This window comes from Gadus chalcogrammus, chromosome 18, assembly GCF_026213295.1.
Source record: "Gadus chalcogrammus isolate NIFS_2021 chromosome 18, NIFS_Gcha_1.0, whole genome shotgun sequence".
Lineage (NCBI taxonomy): Eukaryota > Metazoa > Chordata > Actinopteri > Gadiformes > Gadidae > Gadus > Gadus chalcogrammus.
Window position 1 is genome coordinate 8,233,691 of NC_079429.1, and position 27,345 is coordinate 8,261,035.

Genomic DNA, 27,345 nt, shown 5'->3' on the forward strand with positions numbered 1-27,345 from the left:
GAGTGATGGATGCCTTGGGGATGCGTTTAATCCCAAAGTTTGGTCTGTCTGAAGTTTGGAACTTCATGAAGTAGCCTATTACAAATCTATGAACAATGAAAAAAGCAAAAGGTTTATTTAATGTATAGTTCTTAAAGTTCTTTAAATTGGCTAGGACATAGAGGCAACAGAGCAGAAGAGCACCACCAAGGCCTAATGTAATAATACAATTAAAGCAACGAGGTCATGTGTCGCCACCATGCGGCAAAAGTACAACGAAGAACGGTTCAAGTTGAACGAGACAACGCTACTTCCCAATTTGTGTAGACGACGTGGCAGTGACGTCACCGTCACGTAACGGGAGAATAGTGGGAAAGCCGTCATTATTTTTCTCCCGCCAAACTGTCCACTCCTAATTGATTGCAGCTGTGGTGGGGCCGCGAGAAGCTGGCGCGGGCGGCCCGAGATGCACACGCGCTGCCACGTGAGAGCGATCAACCCCTCTCTCTCGCTCTCCCTTGAGAGGAAACGAGATCGTTGAGGATAGACCAGAAAGAACCAACATTCGCACACTGGACAATTGTTGGGAAACCCCTTTTCCAGGAATAAGACCAGTCAAGTACTAACGTAGCTTCCCTTCAATCACTTTAAACGGATTTAAAACGAGTATAATCTACAACTGAAGTGATCAGTGACAATGTTTTTTGTATCTCTTTCTTTCTTTGTCCCAAACACGCACATGCACGCGCTATATTTTGTTACGTTTGAACGCATAAAATATGCAATTCATTTTGGGTTAAAATTAACCTCATTCCCAAGGCGTTCTCATTCCACGACGGACCGCCTAGAAAAAGCTGTCCCAAATTAGCGTTATTGGTGAGAGGGAGAGAGAGGGCGGGAGTTAGAAGATATAGAGAGAGTGACTACTACCGATTTAGGGATATCCCTTTCCGTCACATTTTTCGGATATTGCTTGGTCCAAATTTCTTCAATACTCCATAGATATTCTCCTTGTTTTATTGCTATTCTGTGTGTTCTTGTTCTTCAAGATCCAATGACTGTAAATTGGAGTACAGTGACCGGAAATTGCGTTACAGTAGACCGGGATAACGCTTCAATTCAGGATCCTCTCAGCCAAACATAGTTTAGTGGGAGGAGCATGGACTTCATTGCGGGATGTCCTCTCCGGGCATCTTCTACGTCAAGGAGTCAAAACAAACTTGGTGGAAACACCGTTGAAGTGAACGGTATAGATGTATACATATCATAACTTTTAGTAAAATGGCTAAAGTAATAAGTTGACGTTGAGAAGATGAATGAGTTTCCGGCGCAGGGGAGAGAAGATGGACGTTTAGTGCCTTTTAGAAACTTTTTCTTGGGTTTGGGGTAGCTGAGATGAAGCGCAGTGCTTAAGCACAGCTTTTTTTTCCTTATTTTTTTTTTTACCAGCAAAAGGTAGGATGAAACATTTAGCGGAACGCATTTCTAACATCATTTAGGTAATAACGTTTTTCGTGTCTACGTCATTTAAGAACTAACCCTAACGGCAGCAAGTTTCTTTATTCTCTTTTCTGTTTTATTGATGAATAAGTCCCATATGAATAAGCTTACACGCCAAATGAAACACCTAATGAAATAAAGTGTGTTTATTAAATCGTATTAAGTAGTTATTTGGTTATGTGTTACATGTAGGCTATTGAACTTACATAGTAATGGGGACTTGGTGTGCCTTTTGACATTTTGCACCAGTCCACCCCTATTCCTGGAAATAGTTATCCAATGGATATAATGAGTCATTCCAAAGTAGTGAAAAAGTAGACTGCTCATAACAAGTCGGCCTAATTCTCATGTATGTAGGCTCGTCTGTGGCTGTCATGTATGCTTATGTAAATTCAGGAAAAGTAAAGGTAATTGCTTGCTATGCTTGTTTTCAGTGGCCCGGGTTGACTGAAATAATTGAACATGTCACTGTGGATCATTCTTCCCATCAGTCTACCAGTCTTCATCCTAACAGGGATATGGGTTGTGTAAGTATTAAGAATTAATTAAAACGTCATAACCTCAAACATTTGTTTTTGTTATCCTTGTTTTAGTTATCAAGTCTGCAACAAGCAAGCCTGGTTTTAGACTTGCTTTGATGAATCTATATCCCTTGGTCTGCCAGTCATACATGCGATCAAATCGTTTTGATGATCATTCTATGCTGACAATTCCACAGCTGTCAGCTCCAAACCTCTCTATTGCTCTTCAGTGAACCTCATCCGCGTTTCTTAGTCAGAGTTAAACTACATGCCCAAAGGGAGGAATGTAATGGAATGCCGATCTCTCCGAGGTTGTGTGGAGGAGTCAGAACCCTGAAGCCTAGCCCGTAGTATTATGTGTGACCTTTCGTCCATTTATTTCTGTCCGTCTATCTCGAACCCATGGCTATTCACATCTGTGAACGGAAATACTGAATACAAAAAATTGCTTTGCAATGCTTTGATGTAAATTGAGCGTCTGTCAGTTTAAGCTCTTGTTCAAACAGGTGGCAGGACCGGGTGTCACTTAGGGATAGCCATTAGGAGTAACATTTGTATTGCAACTAAAATACAAGGTCCGTCCACTCCATGCACTAGAGTAGGTCAGCAATATATGATACTAGCCCCCTTATTTACACAAACCTGATTATACTTTGTTTAAAGAGGGTATGAAGAACATTATAACAGTCCACAATAAGTGATAAGGTAAGTGTTGTTACGCTTTGCGAGTGGCAGGCAAGCAGGTAGGACCGAGATGCAGACGGTTAGGGTAAACGGCACTTTATTTACGCCAAAAGGCTAAGGCTAAGGCAAGGAGCAAGGAGCAAGTGAACGAAGAGAATACAGGTAACACAACTCAGGTACAAACCACAATGACAGCACCAGGAACAGAGGAAAGAGAAGGGCTTAAGTAGCAAACACAAGAAACGCAACGAGGAACAGCTGAGACTCATTAGGGGAGTAATCAACACAGGAGGGAAACAAAGGGAAACACACCAAAACACGACACAGACCATGACAAGTATAAGGTGATGACCTAGAGAGAGATTGCTAAGGTACCGCTTCTTGTGTTCATTCCATTTGCTGTATAGAATTGTTTTTCAATGTCAGCAGTTGATCATGGGTTTCAAACAAAAAAAACATTCACAATTACTATATAATATACCTATGCTTCTTTTATCAAACTAAATGTAACAATCACTGAAAATGTATTGACGCAATGAAGTTGTGCAAGTTTCACTACTTGACTAGTACTTTAAATACTATTATTACTATTTATAGTACAAATGCCTACTCCTCATTTAATGGCTATATGGGAAACCGTTAACTCTATTTAAAAATGGTACTATACACAATTTAGACTGTTGTTCTCCCCTCGCATTTTGTTTTATCTCACTCTCTACCTTTTTCTATTCTCCTCTCTCTCTGTCTCTGTCTTTGTCTCTCTCTCTCTCTCTCTCTCTCTCTCTCTCTCTCTCTCTCTCTCTCTCTCTCTCTCTCTCTCTCTCTCTCTCTCTCTCTCTCTCCCCCTCTAATGCTGTCTCTGTTTCCTTGGCCTTCTTTCCTTAAGTTCCACCAGTGTGTTCAGCTTCATAATGGCTTTGATCACCAGGAAGCGTCTGGAGTGTTGAGACAGTGGGCACTATAATTTCTCACACTGGCTCACTAAAGTGTTGGCTGTCTGAGACAATTGGTGATAATGGCCTGTCTAGTCCTGGCCTGCCCTTACCCTTTCCGCTGGTTTTATTTAGACCTGCTCTGTACATTTATTAGGCCCGGTCTTTGCTAAGAAACATTATATCAGTCAATGCCATCGTCAAGTCACCCAAAATTCATTTTTAAGGAAAAACAGCCAAAGATGGAGCGACAGATTTGCAGTTTGTTATGTGTAGAACTGCGTTACAATTTTGTAACCTTCTATCCTACATGTGGATCGTCTTGAGGGACAATGCTTCAGTTATTAACCAAATATCGTTATGAAGAAACTATTGGATATCTCAGGTCACATGACGGAGAATGGTTCTACAAAACATCATCACGCAATGATCAATGTGTTCTTTTCAAAATGATGTATAAACGTGTTTTCCTGAACTTTGTGTCATTGCTGGACATGAGGGTCAACATCTTTAATCCACTGTTCCCTTGGTGGGAGGCTGACCCACTGAGACGGAACGTGGCCTTTCACCCATATTCAACAGTCTCTTGCTCACTATGTCATACACCGGCTCTCGACCTCAATGCTTTTTTTAATATTAATGAGGCAAACTCGTTGTATCATTAGCCAACCTCAAAATTTTAGGCACCTCATAGTGGTCGACCTCAAAGGGAAGTGGAAGATTTGTTCTCTTCATTTAATAGCAGAAGTTAAAACGAGTAAATAATCTTTTATGGCAAGTAATAACTGACAACTTTTTCAATAAATTGCCTTATCTCTTTTATCTTTTATAATTGAAACCCCTGCAGCACCAACATAGTCCGAAATAGTGTTTTTCGTAGAAAATGTACAGATGTGTTGATGAAAAACACGCATGTATGTGTATGTATTGACTTTTCTTTAAGGTTTGTGATCAACATACTTCCCTTTCTTGGACTTACGATTCTTTGTCTCCTCCCTACAGATACGCTATGGCCCTGTACAACCAGCATGTCTGCCCTTTGAATAACTGGTAAGGCACCCAACTCCCCCAACACTTTTCTTTGCTTTGGCCATTAATAATGTGGTCTTCTTGCTTTAGGGGAGGTCCAAAATGGCTGTTACACCTGCTTCTTTGGAGAAACTTGTTTTAGTTGCGTAAGAGAAGTAACCAAATTGCAGTCCTGCAGTCCCTCACTAGCGCTGACTGTAAGAGAGTCCTGACTGAGTCTGGCGTAAACAAGTATAAACCGCAAGACATTGACCTTCCCAGCATACTTGGTACTGGGTGTAATAAGTATGCCCAGAAGTCTTTTTAAACGTTCCACGCCGGGAGCAGTTACCTGCTGAAATCAGCAGTAAAGCTGTACATCAATTCCAACTGCCAACAGTCTTAACCAGACTCTCACTGCCTCTGTGTGTTAGATCAAACAATAATCGTACAATGTCTAAGTGAAAACTAGCATAAAGAAACTAGCATACTCAAAATTAATAAATGCATTATGCACGTTATTCCTTACTGCAACATGAAAAACACCACCGACACAACTTTAGTGTTCATCTGCTCTTGATTCGGGTAAAGGTGTTTACGGCTAGGCTCATTGCATAATACGAGGGAATAGTTTGTCTTTTCTCCACCTAGATCCACACAGCCTCTTGCTGCATACTCCCAGTGCAGGGTTACAGTCTTAATTTAAACATGTGAAATCAGCAGGAGTGAAGGGTACAGATGGTGTTTAGTATGTGTACATATATCCAGAAAAAGAGAGTAGAAAAAAAGAGATAGTAGTCCGCAAAACTGCAAGCAAGAAAGTTATTTTTTAACTTCAGCCTTTCTGTATGTTGAAGGTGAGGAACCTGACTGCTATGCAGAGGACAACCCTCTAGTCTTTAGTAAAACACATATTATTGACCTGATACATTCTTGCAGATGCTTCAGTGGTATGCGCAGAGTAAACAGAGATCAAATCGCCTGCTAATCCAATTCACACGTCACATACCCAGTAGAAAAAACAAAGACACAGATTTGATATCTAAACTCAAGTCAACAGAATTTAAATGCATGGTTAATTTCTTACACTCATCTGCATCAAATTCTGAGGGTGCAGTTCATGCTGCTGACACATTAACCACCTTTCTAAACAAGCCTGTGAAACCATGCACGGTTGCTCTGTGCCAGTCAAAACCTTCCTCGGCCTAGGGACAAACAAATACCGAACTCTTGAGCACGTGCAGAGTGCAGGAACACAATGATTTATACGTTTATGCTAATCTGTGCTCGGCCCTTCTTTGTTCGCTCCCAGGCTGTACAATGATTCATGTGAGGAGCTGCTTCCACTGCAGAGAGGGCCGGTGCTCTGCTGTACTCTGGAGAACCTACCCCTTATCAGGTTTGTGTTGGACCCAGTGTTTCTCATTAGATGTTACTGGAGGTAGCATTTCTGGAAGTAGCATTTCTGGAAGTAGCATTTCAACAGGCTCATGGGCCTCATCGCATCAACACAATGTCAAGTCATCGCATTGTTGATCTTTGTTCTAACCATTCTCTTACGTCAGAACCATGAATCATGATACATTTGTAACATGTTCATACGTACTGAATGTGCAGATAATCGGGAAGTACTCAAGTATTAACTTTGTATCTTAAACAGACCACAGCCTCACAGGGTTGGTTGCTCCGCTTTTACTGTATTCCAGTGAGTGTTTTTGTCCATGTATTTTCATTTATGATGAGTCATTTTTTTGTTCATGATATCTATTCCTCCCTGCTATTGACACTTTCAGCATGGCTACATAGTGGAACAGGTCAGCATATCTTGGCACATATTTTAAGTGAGGTGAGAGAGCAAATTTTGCGGAGAGTGGATATCTGAAAATGTTGTTTTATGTGTAGAAACGCATCTATTTAAAGCAAACGTCACAAAAACAACAACACGACCAAATCCTATTTCCAGAATAGCATTTGATGTTATATTCCTGTAGCCCCGAACGCTATCCGTGACTTGGCTCACCTCACACACGGTATGTGGCACTAAAACCAGCTTTAAACCAGGGCTAATCACTACCTGCTAAAACGGTCTGGGCGCAGGGCTGTTGTCGGTGGCGCTGGGGCTCCAGCAGATAAGCCTGCACTTGTCTGAGCCCCAGCTCCTTGACTCTTGTGTCAGTGGGGGTCGCAGACCCCTGTACTCAGGCAGGAAGACAGCCTTTGTTTTGCCCAGAGGATCCTCTTGGAAACTTCCGCACACTGAGATGCAATGTAAACAAGACGTGCGACCCCCCTACACATACACACACATACATACACTATTATACACACACACACACACACACACAAACCTACAGACCTACATACACACACACACACACACACACACACACACACACACACACACACACACACACACACACACACACACACACACACACACACACACACACACACACCTACACACACACCTACACACACACACACACACCCACACACACACAAACACATACAGACCTACACACCTACACACACACTTTGTTTCCATATTTTATTGTATTTCAGCAGATCCACTGCTGTATGCTGCATTTGGCCCAAAGCAATCTTAAATCCTGAATCATCCTTGGCTATGTTTCAAGTAGCAGGTTAGGATATGTTCGGCTTAAATCCAAACTCTGACCCAAGCAAGCGCTTTCCTGGATTGTCTGGATTTTCGGTTTCAGCCTTGGGAAACCAGTTCATGCAATCTTGGATAGGGTGAACCTAGAGCATGTGCGTTAATGGCAAGCTTCAAAATAAATCATCAAACTCTTGCTGAAGAGGTAATTGATAAGGGAATTCCCTGGATCTGATTGCTATGTGCGAGGTTTGCAGCAGCCTAGGGTTACAGCATGAGAGCTTCCCTGGACTGTTAAGTATAGAAACAGACGTACAGAAATCGCCTTATTAGGTTATGGTGTTCTGTATGGTTCTGTTCACGTTCTGTACACGTGACGCAGAACCTTAAATGCAAGCATTGGGGCAAAGACTCACGATGTAGAGAACCAGAGTGGCTATTGAGCGCAGAAGTATAATTCAGCTTTGACTTTGCCATACTGTAAGACTGAGCAAGACCCCCCCCCTCCCAGACACACACACACACACACACACACACACACACACACACACACACACACACACACACACACACACACACACACACACACACACACACACACACACACACACACACAGCGTTACAGGCTAGTCAAATAACTGCCTATTGTCCGTGTTCAAGCTCTGTCGTAAAACGCTTGTCCTGGCCCCTGTCTCCCTCTGAGGCCCGTCTCTCTGTGGCCGTACATAATGCCGGGTCTCTGCCAACTGCTGCCACCTATTTAGTTTAGTTCCCTCTCTCTGTGTCCCGGGGCAACCTGGAGTAACGCAACAATGTACTCAGGGAGGAACGCGACCACAGGCCAAATTATTTCATGGCGGGATAGGAGGGAGGGAGGGAGGGAGGGAGGGGAGGGAGGGTCGGTGCCACTGAGCTACTTGGAAACTCCATATTCACTTCTATTTCCCCCCCCCCCCCCCTCCCCTGTTCTCTCTCTTTCACAGTAAGAGCGGGACCCTGCCTCCTGAGAGCTGCCTCTTCAGTCTCGTATGCAGCACAGGGTCCTTCATGGGTATGTAGCTCCTCCGTGAATACAGCGCTTTAACACTCTCCCACATACTACCTGTGCTACGTAACGTTTACGCCGACGCGGTCGAACGTACACTTCACACAAACCCAGAACGCACACCGTTCTCTCCCGTCACTTCACCGTGACCGCAGTTTTTTTGCGTTCACACGGAGGTACCGAAGACACACGGCGCCTATAAACATTGTTCCTATATCAATGGGGCTCTTTATGCACCGAAGACCCCGGCCGTGTTGTTCCAGCTGTGGGCGGCGGCGGCGACTGCAGCCAGCACTCTGTGCTCTGCAGGCTCTGCTACCACCCCACCCCTCCTCTCCTCTCTCCTCCTCTCTGCTTCTGCCCCAGTCTCCCCCCCCCCCCCCCCCCCATCACAGAAAAAAAAAAATGGCTACTCGGAAATGCCACTGCCCCGAAAAGGTACTTTTTAAAACGTGCCCTGCTGCGTGCCTCCCCTGACCCCCCCCCCCCCCCCCCCCACCCCCTAAGGGCAGCAGGCTTCTGACCGCAAGCACGGAGGCTTTGGAGTTCCACTGTCTCTGTGGACAGCTTAGGCCGTTCCAGCACCACTGGGTTTCAACATTGGTCTATTTCGGGTGGTTTGCTCACGGGTCATCGGCCTCAGGGCCGCGTTTACATTGTTGTTTTTTTTATATTTGCTTTGGGAGTTTACATTCTGAGAGTTTCGACATATGGTTTATTATGGTCGTCCTTCGAACGCCACTTAGGAACGCAATGGGATTAGTGCGTGGGAAGATATTTTGGGCCATTTTATGAAGATCCACACAGTCAATTTGTAAGTTGGATATTTTGAACTGAGGTGGGTGAGGCACTTCTCTGCTCTGACCAGTAGTGAGTCAGAGCAAGTTGCCATTAAAGTAACATTAAGTCAGTTCCTCCCACCTCCCAAACGCTGACGTGAAAGTCCACATCCAAGGGAAACACAACACGAGAAATCCCTCAGGAGGTGGTGGAAGTTTCCACAAAGTCAGTTAGTCCGCGTGGACTAGGAGATGGTGGCAATTCTTTTTATATGACTTGGCACGCAAGCAAAAACATTCAGCCAGTACTGAGAGCCGACTCTGATCGGTCCGGCCAAGTCACACCTGTTTCCTATAGAGTGTTCTCTGAAAACTTGAGCATTTCATGAGGCTATCAACCTGACTATCCTGCTAGACTGCTGCTGTTTTCTCCAAACCGCTCATCCTTCATACCTATTATGCAAAACTCTGTTCCAAGTGCTAGACTGCTGGTAATAGTTCTGTTCAGTTTTGTCCGCCGGCGGCTTTGATTCTCGTAACGGTTAGCAGATGATTTTATCCAAGCGTGCGGCCGACACAATGGCATCCTGTACGGCATTAGTCACTCTTCCTAGGAATGACATGCCTCAAAACCTCCAAAATATTCAACGTTTTGAAAGGAGGTTTCAAACCCAAGCAATCAGGCAGACACATGTAGCTTTATTCTAATTATGTTATTATTCAGCCGAAGGTCAAGGGTCATTAAAAGGGTTACTACAAGGAAAGGTGAGGTAAAAGGTCATGATTACTCAACCTATTGGCTCTCTGTGAAAACGCACTTCGCCAAGGACATTCTTGTGTTGTTGTATATTTAGGTTTGACGCAGACAAGGCTCCCCTTGTTCTTACGATCCCACCCCTGTAAAAGGAGGGCTTGAATAATGTCGATCCTAACGAGAGAGTTTACTTCGAAGTGTTCCTCTGTATCTGGAAGTGAGGAAAAACGAACGCAAGAACCACAACGCCCGCGGACTACAAAGTAACTTAACGTGGGAGGCTGGGAGCTCTGTCGGTGTGTTGTAACCCAGAGCTCCAGGGCTAAAAAAAAATAGTTTCTCTTACGTTTTTTTCACCGATTCGCTAGAACCTCTGATGAACCGGTGCTCAGAACGGATGACGGTGTGGTTTTGTACACAGACAACATGGGGAGATAAACACCGCTTCTCGCTCGTCAGCAGAGTGATGAAGCCCAGATGTGCAACGGTGTCTGTTTATGCCGAAGCTGACACTCCTGGCCCCAGCCTCTGCTCAATAAATCGGACTGCTTGTTGAAACATGTCGCACACTGGTGTGGGTTCTGTCAATTTATCGCTGCCGAGCATATCATCGCATTGCGAGATATTTTATTATCCTCTTGCAGCTAGAGGTGGGCTTTTGGATAGAAAGTGAAACATGAATAGAATGGTTGTTTATATTTTACTTGCTATTGGTTAATGTCTGTTATATGCTCAGCCCCACTTGCAGACTAGCATTAGTGTTGCAGTATTCATCACATGTACATACTGTATTTTAAAATAAAATATTAGGGTGACATCTAAACATCTAGAAAAGGGTCACCCCCTCAACCACCAGCTCTTGAGTCTTTTTCATGCTGTCATGTACGCTGCTGTTATTTCTATTGACAATGTGAGAGACTATGCTTTGTAGGCCTATGTCTGCCTCCTCACCACATATTTATTAGTATATATCTATACCACATATACATATATATAAGTATACAAATATGTGTATGTATGTGCCATTAGATGGACTCTTTCATCCACAGTGCCACAAGCCCAAAGCACACGGCACGTGACCGCCATTTTTGTATTTTAAGGGATCAAAACACACAGGAATACAACATGGCTGCATTCTCCCTCCACACGTATACGTCCGAGTCTATTTCAGACACAACAACTCAAAGAAACGTTACAAGGTGTCTGTCCCGCGACACTGTGTGTGCTCTGCTCTCCACAACGCCTGCTTGAATATATGCTTAGCGTGCCCTGCCCTGCCAATCCGGGCGGCCGCGTTGAGCCTCTGTGCGTCGGTGTGTCCCTGCAGTGATGATGATTGGCCTGCTGCGCTACGCCCTGGTCATCGAGCGCCACCAGAACTGCGTGCTGAACACGGCCGGCCTCTGCACCTGCTGGGTGTGCGCCGCCGGCCTCCTCACCGCCGGGAACTTCCAGGTGAGCGACGCAACGCGGTTCAGAGGAACCATCACAGACTGGGTCTCTCTTCTGTCTGTGTCAGCTGTCAGCGGGGGGGGGGGGGGGGGGCGTAATGGAAATAGAGTTGTTGATGGGGGGACCGGGGGGAGGGGGGGGGTGATGGACGTAGAGGTAGGCGATGGACCCATGGATGCAACAGGAGCTGGTAAAGTCACGGTAACAAGACTTCTCCACAATCCCTTCTGCTATGAATGTGTTGGTACCGAGTGATACAGCGCCGATACCTGGGAAGCTACCCAGGGTGGATTGCACACACAGATGTTGAGCAGACATATTTTCTGTATACACACGGCAGGTGAAGACCTAGCATAGCCATAAACAAGTGTTATTTAGAGACGTATAAACAATATATCTTGTGCAGTGTGCATGTCAGAAAGACAGAAAGAGAACGGCTGGAAAGGAGGCTAATCGATCAACGTTCTGGCCCATTGGTTCACCCCATTTCGTAGCGCTATCACGTGTGTGTGTGTGTGCTGATTCTGAGGAGAACCATTGTCGCAGAACAGACTGTCGGTGACTTGATTCTGCAGTCCAAAACAAGCAGCTCTATTACCAGCATCGTTATGCAGGAGCCAAACCATATTCATTGACAACAGTCGATGGCTATCTATCCCTGTGGTTTTCAATACTTCCAGCCATTGTAAATCACAATGGCTCTGTGTAGGGGGTCGTTTGATCTCCATCAACAAGTCCACTGTTACCCCAGGTGTGGGCTCAGAGCAGAAAGGGTGGTGCTGTTTAAAGTGTGTGTGTGTGTGTGTGTGTGTGTGTGTGTGTGTGTGTGTGTGTGTGTGTGTGTGTGTGTGTGTGTGTGTGTGTGTGTGTGTGTGTGTGTGTGTGTGTGTGTGTGTGGTCTGGATATGCTCAGTGTCATTAAACAACACACACACACATACAGACACACACGTACACCCAGGCGCACAAACCCCCGCATGCGCTCATGCACAAACACCGTCCCACGTCCCCGCTCTTTGTAGACCTTCCAACCTAATTCCTCTGACTGTTCTGTTTGGCAACACTCAAGCTTCTTCCTGGTCTCACAACATGGCTCTCTGCTTCTCCCTGGACCTTTTATGTCGCTCGCACTCAGTGGCCTCTGGCGAGTTCACTTTGAGGACAGGTTCTCTTGTCCTTAACTCTCTCTTTTTGTCTTTCTAGTCTCTCCCACTCTCTCTCTCTCTCTTCGTCTCTCTCTGTCTCTCCCTCTCTCCCCTACTGACTTTCTCCCTCTCTTACTCTGTCGGTCTCTCTCTCTGTCTGTCTCTGGTGTCTAGTGGTTCCGTCTGGCTAAGACCGAGCTAACAGACAGCACTGTACCTCATGGTGATGGATGGGGCGCGGCCTCCATCCAGCTCCCTTGGTTCCTGTCATGCGCTGTCAGGCAGCTATGTTCTGTGTCTCTGTTCCCTTCCAGTCGCCTGGAGTCAAAACGTCTGCATATAACATCCTATACCACGGCCTATGCACACAAACCCATAATTAGCTTTTTATTTGTAAATTGAATGGTTGCTGTTTTGAGCTGGGAGTTGGGCTTTGCAGTTGTATATTGTAGTTGTGTTTATAGCAGAAGAAAGCAATGGCCTTCTGCCAGGAAAGCATTTTGGTGCAGCAGCTGAAACAAACATATGTATTTGATGGTTTAGTGTGTGTGTGTGTGTGTGTGTGTGTGTGTGTGTGTGTGTGTGTGTGTGTGTGTGTGTGTGTGTGTGTGTGTGTGTGTGTGTGTGTGTGTGTGTGTGTGTGTGTGTGTGTGTGTGTCTGTGTGTGCGCGTATAAGTGTATGTTTAAGTGTGTGATTCTTGCATGCAAATCCAGAATGACATGGAGTCCAGGGTGGGCCATGCATGTACTCGCCACATGCCAGCACACGCATGTGTGTGAATACAGGGTGGTACTGTGTAGACATATAGCATGTCAAAGGCCACTCTTGTCTTTCTCGTTCTCTTCGTGCCATGTGCTGCCTTACATTCCTTCAGGTTTTTGTCGGCACATGTTGGAAGACCGTATAGAAAAGGGGAATTTGTGTGTGTATGCATGTGTGTTTGGTTGATTGAGGTTAATTATCTACATACATATATGCGTACATATATGAGTACACATTTTGTGTGTGTGTGTGTGTGTGTGTGTGTGTGTGTGTGTGTGTGTGTGTGTGTGTGTGTGTGTGTGTGTGTGTGTGTGTGTGTGTGTGTGTGTGTGTGTGTGTGTGTGTGTGTGTGTGTGTGCGTGAGTGTCTGTGTGTGTCTGTTTGATTGAATGTCTGTAAGCATTTGTTTGATTGGGTGTACGTGTGTTGGTGTGCATGTGTTTCTGTGGTTGTGTGTATGTACGTGAGTGTGTATGTGTGTGCATGGCTTTATTTTTTTCAATATATCCTCGTTTTACCAAGCAGTATGTTTATTGCATTGCAATACTTCCTTTAAATGCATGAATTGTTTGAATTGTTAATGTCTGGACAGGTGGAGGTATTTATGGGTGGTGCAGGTGGGTGGGGTCACCTCTGCATTGTGGCTTCTGATTGGTCAGCAGAGACCCTCCGCCCTGGCTTTGGCAATGAAGGAAGTGGCACCTGCTTTTGGTCCTTCCTCTCCAGCATAACACCAATGTTTACCTGCTGCTAAACATTGGAGGGATTCTTGACCCTCACAATACATACATGCATACACTGTGTATAGCACCCAGACACACCCACACATACATACACAGACAAGCACACACCTAGACAAACACACCCACGCATACGTACACACAAGCACAGACACACATTCACCTGCATCTACACACACAAAAACACACACGCAGACACATACACACACTTACATCTACGCACACATACACACACACATACATATTCACCTACACACACACACACACACACACACACACACACACACACACACACACACACACACACACACACACACACACACACACACACACACACACACACACACACTCAGCTTGACACACACAAACACACACATGTTTTTTTACAGCTGTTTACCCCTGAATTGGAACCCGCTTCCTGCAGGAGGGTTGTGAAGGAGTCATATGCAGGATGTTTTGATAAACATCCACGTGAAGAAAATGGTTGTTAAGTCAACTGGAATTACTGCAAATAGAAGTGTGTTTAGGAGTGCCACGTGTTGCTGTGATTATCAAGCCTCGAGCTCTGTATGTGCGAATGACTCCATTTCTCTCTATTGGTAAAACTCTTCCTCAGGAAAAGGATTGTAACTCCAAAACCTGCACCTTAAATGTGGGAACACGTTAACAAAAGTGTTCCCACTAATTCTTGCAAAAACCTGAGCTCTGTTAAAGTAGAAGGTTAAGACATGTTTAAGCTTACACCAGAACTCTGGCTCCAGCGTGTGCTTTCTTGGAATGTCCGGATTTTTCGAAAACGGCTTATTTCAACCTGGAGGAACGAGTTCACATAATCTCGGACAGGTTAGCATATCCGGTTATTACGCCTGGCTGCTTAATCATTAGCATGTCAAAAAATACATGAATAAATAAAAATGTCTTGATGTCATTGGTACCCAATACACGATTCCCCCTTTTCTCTCCCATTTACTAATGATCAAATGAAGCAAGATTAGATTGTGGTCATCTGGTCCCTCCTGCAACCCCCTTATGGCTCCCGAACCACTTTTTAGAAAACCACTGCCCTAGATATCGATGCATGCAAACTCTCCTCCTTATTACACAGCGTTGTTAAACAGTCTATTCTGATTTACTTATTCATTTATTTATTTTTGTCAAATTATTTTTTGATTTAGTAGCCGTGTAATAAGAGGGATAATGAACAGTGGGCCGGTCGTTATCTAGCTAAATAAACTCTGTCCAGCTTACTTTGACCTCACATGCAAGCAACCTCAGATAAATGAGTTAACACCCAGCGGTGTGACGATATATTAACCGGCAGCTTGGATGGATTGACTCTACCTGATGCATGAGAAGATTAGATAAACCAAGCCTTTTTTCTTTGTTTTATTAGGGAGCTGTAATCATGCAGAGAGGGGGCACCTTGACTTTGTACCTAAAATCCATCATCAAGTGTTCATATGTTGTTGACATATTGTGTTTTTGTGGACTTCCCAGTGCAGGTCATATGGGGTCATGGTGACCGTCGTCACCTTGGCAACCACGGTGCCGCCTTTGCCCACTTTGGTGTTTTGGTCAAATGTCACACCGCAATTATATCCTTCTGCAGTTGTAAAGAGAGAGAGAGAGAGAGAGAGAGAGAGGGACCGTACGTTTCAGGGGGGTTCAGCAGGGTAGAGATGCTGTCATTGGTCAGAAATAAGCTGGGAGTAGTAAATTGTCCCATACAGAGGCAGGGGCAGTCAACGGGAACAGACGCTTTCACAGTGCATTAACAGCACAGAAAACGCCAGAGGATATACTCAAATAATAGCTCTCAAATCTACATACAGCCCCTATAATATGCATCCTGTGTTTGTTATTATTTCCGCAAACATGTGTAGATATATGAGTAGTAAAATTGGAGAGAAAAAATTATGTAATTATAAAATGTGTGTGTGTGTGTGGCTGCCTCCCACCCTCTCGGTCCTATCTCCAGCTGGACTACGCCAAGGTGCTGCACTATGTGGGGGCCGGTGTGGCGTTCACCTGCAGCATGGTGTTTGTGAGCCTCCAGACGGCTCTGACCTACCGCTTGGCTAAGACCCAGCACGAGTACCTCCTAGGACACCTACGTCTGACCATGTCCCTCCTCACCTTCATGGCCCTGGTTCTCGGTATCCTTTGACACACGCGCTGCCCCCATACTGCTCTGTTTGTATGTGGGAGAATGGAGGATGAGAGTTTAAAGGTGGGGTGAACCCACGTTTTAAGCAGGAGAACTTCCGCGGACAGCGGACCCAAACAGAACTGTACAAGAGTGATCATGGGGTGGAGCCCCCTTTAAACGGAGGCCTCTGAAGCCCATGTCTGCAACTGTGCTAAAGGGCGATATACAGTGAGGTTTTTTGTTTACTGAGTGGCTCAGCCCCTTTTAATAGATAACATTATCTGGACAATGTCTGGCCTGGGAGACCGTCAAGTGGCACGCTGTGTCTAGCTCTGTGTTTAGTACTCTATGATTCATCTCCCCTCTGCTGGGCCACATAGAGCGATGCATTCTGTGTTTTGTTCTATTAGGGTGTGTTTATCTTGGTGTGATTGTGTGTGTGTGTGTTCAAAGAGAGGGCTCTTTGTCTTTCTCTCTTTCAAACTCTCCTTTTCCCTGTCTTTCTCTCACTCTCTCTCTCCCTCTGTCTTTGAGTCTGTCTCACTCTGCCTTGCCTTTTCTCTCATTCTCTTATTTTCTCTCTCTCTCTCTCTCTCTCTCTCTCTCTCTCTCTCTCTCTCTCTCTCTCTCTCTCTCTCTCTCTCTCTCTCTCTCTCTCTCTCTCTCTCTCTCTCTCTCTCTCGTTCTCCCTTTCACATGCCCCCCCCCCCCACCACCACATGTCCCAGTCGTTCTCCTTCACCCAGTCTCTTCCAGGCGGGGGGTTCTTCTGCGTGGAGGCCAGCTTCCCGCTGCAGCACATCTCGGCCATCCTGGAGTGGGTGTTCTGCATGCTCGTCATGCTCTTCTACGGCACCTTCGCCTTCGAGTTCTCCGCCATGTCCGCCAACACCCTGGTGGTGCTGTCCCGGGGGGGCGGGGCCTCCTCATCCCCCTTCCCCGACCCCGTCCTCCACCACAAGATGGAGGCGTCGCCGGCCGGCTGCTACCCGGCCGACAGCCTGGCCATGCTGTACTCTGAGTGTGGCGGCGGCGGCGGGGACATGACGTCGCAGCACGTCACGCAGAAGCTGTCCGGTGGGGGCGCCGGGGGGGACTGACGGACGGGTTGTGTGTGTGTGTGTGTGTGTGTGTGTGTGTGTGTGTGTGTGTGTGTGTGTGTGTGTGTGTGTGTGTGTGTGTGTGTGTGTGTGTGTGTGTGTGTGTGTGTGTGTGTGTGTGTGTGTGTGTGTGTGTGGCGGAGGGGGGGCGACGGAAGACAAGCCAACAGCTGTTTGACCGCAACGACCAAAGACTGTGAGAGAGTCCGGCGGCGGCCGTCAAGCTGTCCCGCCGCGACCGCGGCAAATCGGCGACGCGGCACAGCGTTTGCCGCGTCGTGTGTTTTTTACACACGGCGTGCGACCGTGTAGTGCCAGCGCGAGAAACGAGAGAGAGAGAAAAGTCTCGGCGTTCGCTTTGATGCCTGGTTATGTAACGATTCCCTTTTTATACATGGCCAACCCCCCCCCCCGTTGCGCTCCATGCAATGCGGTTTCCTGAAACGTGCCTTGGATGTGTGTTCCTCGCTCGGCACAACGTCGCGGGGGGGCACTTTCGCCTGTTCGTTTGTTTGGTTATTTTTTCTCCTTCAGCGTTTGGTGTTTCAGACAACCAAGGCCAGCATTGTTTTCTCTCAGGAAAAATCTGTTACATCACCAGCGTTATACACTACATCGAGGTAGAACCGCTGGAAGAACCTCAAGACAATAGAGGGATTGTTTTTTTCTACCAAGTATTGTGTGCTGTTTGAAAAGCTGATTCCCTTTTTTCTTTGTTTTTTTAAAAGGGGCAGAATTGAGAGAAGGGGGGGGGGGACATGTCGTTTACGGGATGCTCGACCAAAACTAAGTAGCAGCAGCTTCAATGCGCAATCGCGGTGGACAGTCCACCGCGATCTGATGTAATCAGACAAAGCTACCGCTGCCAAGCCTCGTTCTCCCAGACCTCCCAGTGGAAAAGCTAAGAGACTCTTGTTGAACTGTTGTGTGACCACACAGCCAATGCAAAAAACCATGCAACTCGTAACACAGGGCAGGCCTTCAGGGGGCATCGCTGGAGGACTTAGCCTCGCCCCACCGCCTGACCCGGGTCGTTCTGTACTGGGAGCGGCGGTCTGGCCACCAGCTTCTCTGTAGAGCCAAAAAAAAAGGGACCAAAATAGAGTACAATTTGTGTGTTGTATGTTATCATTCCCAACTGCATTCCAAAGGAATATAGATCTATAAATATATATATATTTTACTGTTACCATAACTGCTTGAAATAAATAAAAACGAAAATCCAAAATGTTTTATTTTTATTGTTTTTTGTTTTATTGTTCAAAAAGCCTATGTACACCATTTCTCAGGTCAGTTAATACATTGAGATGAGAGTTATATAATGTGTTCAGCATTCTGAGCCATGAGAGAGATGGAGAGAGAGCGCGAGAATGAGAGAAAGATGACTGAGTTCATAATTGTGCTTATCGTAGCTGGAAGCAAGAGCACCCTGAAACTAGGAAGTGTTGTTTCCTCATAAACATTCTCACATAGTCTTCTCTTTACAGGCTTTCTTTGGAAATCAATGAGGCTGTTAACACTTCTTGCCAAATATATTTTCACCACAAACAGACTTTAAGCAATTTGGGTATAAGTAGCATTAGACTGTGGAGGTGGTTCCTATTAAGAAAATGCAAAACTCTTAAGGATGAGGAAAACATTTGTATTTAGAGCATATGTATCAGCATGTTAGATATGGAAGATTTGTAATACTTAGGGATGTATAAACACTATAGCTTTTAAATTCAATACCCTTAGAGCAAAGTTAAAATCAATTTTTCAACCAAAAAATATTATTTGAAACAATGTCAAAATGAATCATCTTAAATCTTGTATTGTACATAGTATTGTTTTATATATTAAGACCTTATGATGCTTACTCTTCAACATATGGCTCTTCTAGCGTAACATTTGGTCATTGGCTTAATACTGCAAGGCTCTTGCCACAGATTAGTCGCACATAAAGTTGATACCTAAATGAGAAAATGTTTTTTAGACATTATACAATGGCAAAGAACAATAACTAATTTACTAGACTGGCAGCTCTGATAACCATTCAGTAAGAATCTCGACCAATGAGTCATTGAGAACCCTCCAACTCCACTCCTTCTGTCCAATGAGTACGCTTTACTCCGGGATCTAAAACATAAACACCTTTCAGGGGAAAGCTGCATGATTAACAGGTTCCACGTGGGCGGCTTGATGAGCACGTGGACAGCTACCTGGTTAGCCAGCCTGAGACCCCATCGCACACACAGGCACACTTGAATGCATAAGTGCACGTGAATGCATACTCTCACAGACATACACACATACACACAGACACACACACACACACACACACACACACACACACACACACACACGCAGACACGCACAAACACAGTGCTCAGTAGTTGAGCTCCTTGGGAACCTCCCAGGGGAAGCCCTTCCGGCCGAAGTGGCCGTAGCAGGCGGTTCTCTGGTAGATAGGTCTCTTCAGGTCCAGGTCTCTGTTGATCCAAGAACCCCCGCACCCGTCCGTTAATGTTTCACTCTTCCTCTGTTATTCGTACAGCTGATCACAGTGGACTCACTCAAAGCCTGATGCACTCCCAGTGGTTTCAGTGTTACAAAAGCACTGACTGACCCATCGGAGAATAATGCTGGCTCTGTTTAACTGGGTTGCCCCCCCCCACACACACACACACACACACACTTGATGGCTACCAGCTTGCTCACTGGCCAGGACCTCTTCACCCTGGCCATAGCTTGCCATCTATTTAATTTGACTTTAAATGTATTCTTGTATTATTGCCATTATGTATGTACTTCTACCCATCCAAGGAAGGAGGGATCCCCCACTCTGCGTTCTTTGTAATGGTTTCTTCCTTGATAGTTATTTCATGTTTTCATTGGGGTCTAGGGTTGGGGTCCCCAATATATGTCCGGGAAAGCCCTTTGAGACTGTAACTGTGATTAAGGGCCATAGAAATACATTTAACTTGACTTGACTACGACTGCTTCCCCCCATCTGTCTAGACGTGGGCCTCACCTCACGATGATGCCAGGTCGGAGGTCAAAGTTTTGATTGACGATCTGTAGCAGTTGCTTCTCGTTCCTCTGGGAGGAGCCGTAGGTGAACAGCGATACGGACAAAGGATGGGCCACTCCGATGGCGTACGCTACCTGGGAACAACACGTGAGGGCCTACATCAGCCAAAAGGTCTTCACATGACGTAACAACGTATTTATATACATATATATAGATAATAATATATATATATATATTTAAAATTTGTTCAAATAGTTATTATGGTAACACTTTAATTAACCAAGAATGAACATTAGTTAATGCAGTCATAAATATTAACCATGTTAATTCACAGTTAACTAATGGTCAATGGTTAATCATTTAATGATGGTCATCACGTTAACTAAGGTAATGGTGTTCACATTACTATGGTATCCGTTATTTAACCCTCCCTGACCCTAACTCTTGTCACCCTTACCCCTATGCATATGCTATATAATAATGTTTATAACTGGATTATTATCTTGATTGTAAAGTATAACTGTTATTATTTTAGTGTCTGTTTTAATTTGTTGATGTTTTTCTATACAGACAGGCCTCAAGAAGACTGGGGATGTTCTTCAGGTAATACTTGACTGCCGACTGATCTTCCAGCAAGTCATTTAAACAGCCCTCACATCCTGCATCCAAACTACATTTCCCAGCAGCGTGGATGTCGTGAAGCCTCACCTGCACCAGCACCCTGCGGCAGAGCTTGGCCTTCACCAGGGACATGGCCACCCAGCGGGCTGCGTAGGCTGCCGAGCGGTCCACCTTGGTGTAGTCCTTCCCCGAGAAGGCCCCGCCCCCGTGGGCCCCCCAGCCCCCGTACGTGTCCACGATGATCTTCCTCCCGGTCACACCGGCGTCCCCCTGCCCGCCGGACAGACACACAGACAGACAGACACACAGACACACAGACACACAGACACACAAACACACAGACAGACACACAGACACACAGACACACAGACACACAGACACACAGAGAATGACGTGAGGATGGTGAAACATGCATACACACAGATTTTTGGGTGCATTTTTTTTTAAGCGTTTTTTAAGTTATCCTACATGATCCACTTTCTTCATTTGTTTATGCGTGTAACTATGGCGACGCAATGCAAGATCATCATCATTGTAACATTGTTACACATCGTTTACGACAAAATGGTACATTCACCCAAAAACGGTTTAATTTCACAACAGCTTCGTCATGAACATTGATCGATTGTTGATAGATTTGCGGAGAAAAGGTACATTAAAAAACCACGATAAGAAAACTGATTCTTGATTCTCATGTCACTAGTCTCTTCTTAAGAATGACCCCTAGGTTTCATACCTGTCATAGCCACAGCTGTGATGCTGTGTGTTCGCCCCCTGTGTCTGCCACACCCCCTGTCTGTCTCTGTGCTGTGCCTGCCACACCTCCACTGGTCACACCTGGCCTGCATCAGCTCATCAACTCCCCTTCAAATACACCTGGTTTCCCCGCAGCCGTCGCCAGATCATACTGCGAACTTCAGTGGTAGATATTCGTAAATGGCTCAAGTATTCACACTTGCACTCATTCTCCTGTTTAAATCTTGTGTCTCACCTTTGTTTCCTTTTGCCCATAGCTTTGTGGATCAACAACTCCAGCGTTCCTGCTTCACTCCCTCCAGCCTGTAGCTCCCCACTCTCCAAACTGCCCCCGGCCTCACCCCTGGTCTGCTCCAAATAAACCCGTTCATCACTCCAACTCCAGCCCTGCCCTCTGTGCTCTGCTCTTGGGTCCAGCAGCTATCGAACCCTAACGGTACCTGCGGGCCGCCGATGACGAAGCGCCCGCTGGGCTGCAGGTGGTAGATGGTGTCCTCGTCCAGGTACTTGGCGGGGACCACGGCCTTGATGACCTTCTCCTTCAGCACCGCCTTCTGCTCCTCCAGCTCGATGAAGTCGTCGTGCTGCACCGACACCACCACCGTGTGCACCCGCCGGGGGATCACCGCGCCGTTCTCCTGGTCGTAGTGCACCGTCACCTGGGGAGGGCGGGAGGTGGAGGTGGGGGAGGAAGAGGAGGTGGAGGTGGGGGAGGAAGAGGAGGTGTAGGAGGTGGTTGTGGAGGAGGAGATGGAGGAGAGGAGGTGGAGGAGGACAATGAGCAAAGGGAAGGCAACTGTTGTCGGCCACAGTCAGTATCTTAACCTACAGCCCAGATGAGGCGAGAGGGGCGTGCCTACCTGTGTCTTGGAGTCCGGGCGCAGCCAGGGCACCTCGCCGCTCCGCCTCAGCTCGGCCATCTTGGCGTTGAGACGGTGGGCCAGGACGATGGTGAGCGGCATGCACTCCTCCGTCTCGTCCGTGGCGTAGCCGAACATCAGACCCTGCCGGCCCCCGCCACACTCTGGGTTAGTCTCACAGTAATGCATTAAAGGTGCTGTAGGTGAGTTGAAGAGCCGGTATTTGAGTGTCACGTGTTAGAAATGGCACAGCCGGCTGCTAGTGAGGGAAATGCACTGAGAGAATATCCACTTTGTTTGGCCTGCTTCTGCCTCTGCAGGAGATAATTTCGATTTTTAGAAAGCTCCCAGGTCTCTTTCTGAACAATCAGGGAATTTCTTCTGGGATTGGTTAAGGGAAACCATCTCGCCTGTCAATCATGTGTAACGTAAAAAATCACAGTGGAAGAGAAACTTGGGGAGGAAGGGAGCAGAGAGGGAGCGGATTTCTTTTGGGTTGTTATAATCTTGCTCTGTTTGACTCTTTCCTGCTCTCTAACAACCATGACTACAGTAAAACATTGGCAGAAAAACACTGAAATGACTTACTGATCATTGTGATTATTCTGCTTTGGACTGCAGCACCTAACACACACCTATATAGTCAATAGCACAAGGGACGAATGGGGGAGCAGAGTCTTTTAGGGTGATTCCCGCATGTCCAAAAGTTACTGGGTTCAATTCCCTGTGTCTGACTTAGATTGCTGCTATCCACTGGAGTCCATGTTTGCTGTATTAAGTTGTACCAGTATGGGTTAACAGTACCTGGTCCCCTGCTCCAATGTCATCCTCCAGGCGGTCCATATGCACGCCCTGAGCGATGTCCGGGGACTGTTGCTCCAACGCCACCAGAACGTTACACGTCTTGTAGTCGAAGCCTGAGAGGGCGGGGAATACATCTTTATAGACGCTAGAATGATGGCGCACATCATGGGTACACTGGAATGAAGGTTCATTTAAAACAAGGATTTGGATAGTGGTAATTATGTTTATAATAAAAGACAAATTAAAATAATACAATGTCATTAAAATGCTGTTGACAATGGAACTAATAGATAATATAATACATTTGAGGGAACACAATCTATTTAAAAAGTACATTTCAAATGTCATTCTGAAACATTATTCAATTACGCACGCACGCACAGATAATCCATGGCTCGCCAGACAATAGTCTGTGGCCCTCGTGTCTTGTTACCTTTGTCCGAGTTGTCGTATCCGATGTGATGGATGGTATCTCGCACCACCTTCTGGTAGTCTACGCTGGCGCGGGATGTGATCTCTCCACAGAGCAGCACCATGCCAGTCTTGCACACCGTCTCTGTTTTCGCCCCGGTTAATAACGACAGTCAACTCAACACAGGTATTCTGGAGCACAGTTGTATTGCTATAACTTCGGTGTAAAATTCGTTTTGGATTCACATTAGATATGCTGCTGGGTTTTTCTTTTAAGCACTTTAGAATATTTACTAGAAAAATACTTTTCAGTACATATAATTGATTTCTTTTTATTAAGAACGAAAAGTCCCTGTCCTCAATGCGTGCTGTAAATGCAATATTATTATTCATAGTACAATAAATATTTGGAATTGTGGACTGTGTAAAGGCCTTATATTAATTAAAATATTCATCCAACGTCTTCCGTTAAAGCGAGAGCATTGTCTCTGCTGCCCTCTACTGGAGGACATCCCGACTCACCGCAGGCCACCTTGGCATCTGGGTCCTGCTTCAGATGAGCGTCCAACACTGCGTCACTGATCTGGTCACATATCTTATCTAAAAAAACAAGAAGTGTGTGTGATTATATCATAACAGCTCAGTAGTTTAATATTGTTTCACGAGGTGTTTGGCCAAACAGTGCAGATATCAGAAGGGGACGCTTGCATCCTCCCCCCTACTTTTACTGAACATATCGATGACCGCGAGTGGAGCTATGAAGTATCATGTTTCCCAAGCTTCCACTACCATCTAACTCTACTACTCCTGGCTCCTACTGGAAGCTACAGTGCCTAAGAATAGCTGAGTGGTTGGTAGGACGGACCATAGTTTGTATGTGGTCCGTGAGACGCAAAGCTATAAGTATCTGTTATCAAAAACACACACATGAGGACTTTACTACCCACGTTGAAAATACAGCATGTAGCTATACCCCCCCATCTCATGATTTCACTACGGAATTCTGTGAATTATTAACTGTGTGAGTCTTTGCATTTCTGCACCTGTATAGTTGTGTGTATGCATACGTTCATGAGTGACAGTTGAAACGGCTTATCTGAGGAGTGTGTGTGTGTGTGTGTGTGTGTGTGTGTGTGTGTGTGTGTGTGTGTGTGTGTGTGTGTGTGTGTGTGTGTGTGTGTGTGTGTGTGTGTGTGTGTGTGTGTGTGTGTGTGTGTGTGTGTGTGTGTGGCTATATTGGTAGTGCACGGAACAGTGCCTATGTGCATACGTTTGACCAATTCAAAAATAGTCTTTGTTGGCCATGTGTTGCATGTGGAGTAAGGCATGCAGCCAGGAGGTGCTTCACAGATCAATTATGACCTATCACAACCCTGCAGCTAAATCCCCAGCGGCTGATGACTGTGTTTGTGAATGCAAACACATAAAGCTGGATCGCATCCACCTTGTTGCTAACTTTTCTGGCTCCCCAAGGCAATTGTGGTTGTGCTTGCCTATAAAATGTGTCAGTCAATCAATGTTTTACACCTGACACTCCACATAGCCTTTACAGCACAACAACAGACGATCAATTATGGGCTACATCCCAAGCTACAGTGATAGCTCGCCTTAGTAAGCAAGCCTAACCTTACCCTAACCTCCCACGCTCTCCTCTCCTGCATCCTCTCACCCCCATGCATAATCTGCTTTATGATGAGAAATACACCTTTTTTTCCCAGGAACACACCTCTTGCATAGCCCCAATTCTAGGATCCCCTCTCTGTTCAGCAGAGCAGCAGTATCCCAGCAGAATTCCAATTCACATTCCCCTCGTTGTGCAATTCTCAACCACCAAACCCCCCGCATTCCTCTGTGGGTGCCCCCCAGCCCACGCTGGAGAGCGGCGACACCACCCCGAGGAGGGTCCCGTACTCACCGGGGTGCCCCTCTCCCACCGACTCGGACGTAAACATGAAGGACCCGTCGCCATCCTTGCACGGCTCTTCCAAAGTCCCATTCATCGTGCGGCCCCCCTGTTGCACTCAAAAAGTCTGTCCGCAACGACGAAGTCAGAAGCTCAGGCTGAGCGGTTTAAAGGAGGAATAACGTGCAACCTGGTTGAGGGAGGGCTGGTCGTAGAAGCCCCAACTAGACACAGGATATCAAGGCAAGCGTGTAATCTCAAAAGTGTTTGGACCCGGTGCCCTTAAAACACTTTGGTAAGGCACATTCTTAAACGCACACGCACACGCACACACATGCGTGCACATGCAGGGGGAGGGGAGCTCATGTGAACCAGTGGATTAGACCATTCAGAGGGGAAAATGGAGGGGAGGGGGTGCAGAACAGGGGGTGCAGAGGGGAGGGAGGCAGAGTGGGAGGGATTCAACCTTTTTCCTGGACAAAACTTTCTTTGGGCGGAAGGACAACTCGATCTGCATGTGCTCTTCACCGGTTGGAAGTCATTAAGGTTGGATCCCCAACCACTCCTAGTCGAAAGATATTCCGCTGAGACCATGCAGAATGGAGTCACTCCCTTTTGCATGGTCTTTGTCTGCTTGTAGCTACACTGGGCCCCTCTGTTTCCTGTTGGCGTGTCCGGTGCTAAATACACAGATCCCTGCACATCATGGATTCCCTCACTATCTGGCAATGAACTGTTGATAGGCAGTCCAATTGGGGGAGATACAGTGTCTGTTGATCAAACAAAACATATGGAATAGTCTGCCACCTGTAATCAGGGAAGCTGACTCTGTCTAGCTATTCAAAGCAAAGCTGAAAACATACCCCTACAGCCTTTTGTTTGGAACATAGGGGTGCCAAAACGATGCTGATGTCGGGAATGATATCAAATGTGTGGATGATGTGTGACGGTGTCTGTCTGATCATGATAATGTTTCTGTTTCTGACTGTATCGATGTGCGACTGTTTGTGCTTGTCTGTGCTGTTACTATATTAGCAGCAGTCTATATTTCCAGTGCACTTGGCACGCTCTCTGTTCTAGCATGCTGCGGTTATTGCGACTGGATGCCTGGACTCTCCTTTTGGTTGACTGGCCAGCACCCCATCACTGAATTAAAATGTTTTTCCTGTATGTATGTATGTATGTGCGTACGTATGCATGTATGCATGCATGTATGTATGTATGTATGCATGTATGTGAATTATGGTACCCATCGCACCCATTACCATCCCTGGAAGGTGGGATCCCCCATTCTGCGTTCCTCTTCAAGATTTCTTCCTGGCTAAATAAGGGAGTTTTTTCTTGCCCTCTTGGGGGCTAGGGTCAGGGGGGGGGTGCATAAATATTTGGCCTGTTAAGCCCTTTGAGACTGTACCGGTGATTAAGTGCTATTCAAATTAAATGGAATGGAATTGAATTGAATACGATTGGTAAAAAGGTCAGGACTTCCCCATGGTCTTAACAAGCAGGCGTCTCCCGCAGTGAGTCCCTCTGTTTGGCGGTGGAGTAAACCACTGTAAGCCCAACTGTAAGTGTCCACAGTGAACCCATAGGGTCAGGCGCTGGGTAGATGATATGTGACAGGGGCTAGGGGATTCTCTTTCCTCTACGGAGGGCGATTCGAGGAAATGCGGCAGCTGCAAGGCAAGTTTATCCCAACGCATTCCATCTTCTCCAGCCAGCTTTTCTGATGTGGCGCTCTGCCCTAATGTTGGGTATATACCAGAGATGATCAGAGGATAATGTTGATTAGTTCAGCTGTAAAACCCCAA

At 46.1% G+C, this 27,345-nt stretch overlaps 2 protein-coding genes across 2 annotated transcripts; one reads left to right on the forward strand and one right to left on the reverse strand.

Moving 5' to 3' along the window:
• Positions 1-1,144: 1,144 nt before the first annotated feature.
• On the forward strand, positions 1,145-18,410 carry LOC130370908 (transmembrane protein 150A-like). Its single transcript, XM_056576459.1, has 8 exons — positions 1,145-1,434; positions 1,914-2,006; positions 4,619-4,666; positions 5,937-6,023; positions 8,222-8,289; positions 11,144-11,271; positions 15,896-16,073; positions 16,823-18,410. Exons 2-8 carry the CDS (start codon positions 1,942-1,944, stop codon positions 17,164-17,166), a joined length of 918 nt encoding a protein of 305 aa, XP_056432434.1. The 5' UTR covers positions 1,145-1,434; positions 1,914-1,941; the 3' UTR covers positions 17,167-18,410.
• Positions 18,395-25,911, reverse strand: LOC130370907 (S-adenosylmethionine synthase-like). The gene is made up of 9 exons (XM_056576458.1): positions 25,547-25,911; positions 24,154-24,231; positions 23,654-23,776; positions 23,221-23,333; positions 22,417-22,560; positions 21,997-22,215; positions 20,888-21,070; positions 20,180-20,313; positions 18,395-19,637 (listed from the first exon to the last, which is right to left on the reverse strand). Exons 1-9 carry the CDS (start codon positions 25,629-25,631, stop codon positions 19,535-19,537), a joined length of 1,182 nt encoding a protein of 393 aa, XP_056432433.1. The 5' UTR covers positions 25,632-25,911; the 3' UTR covers positions 18,395-19,534.
• Positions 25,912-27,345: the final 1,434 nt, after the last annotated feature.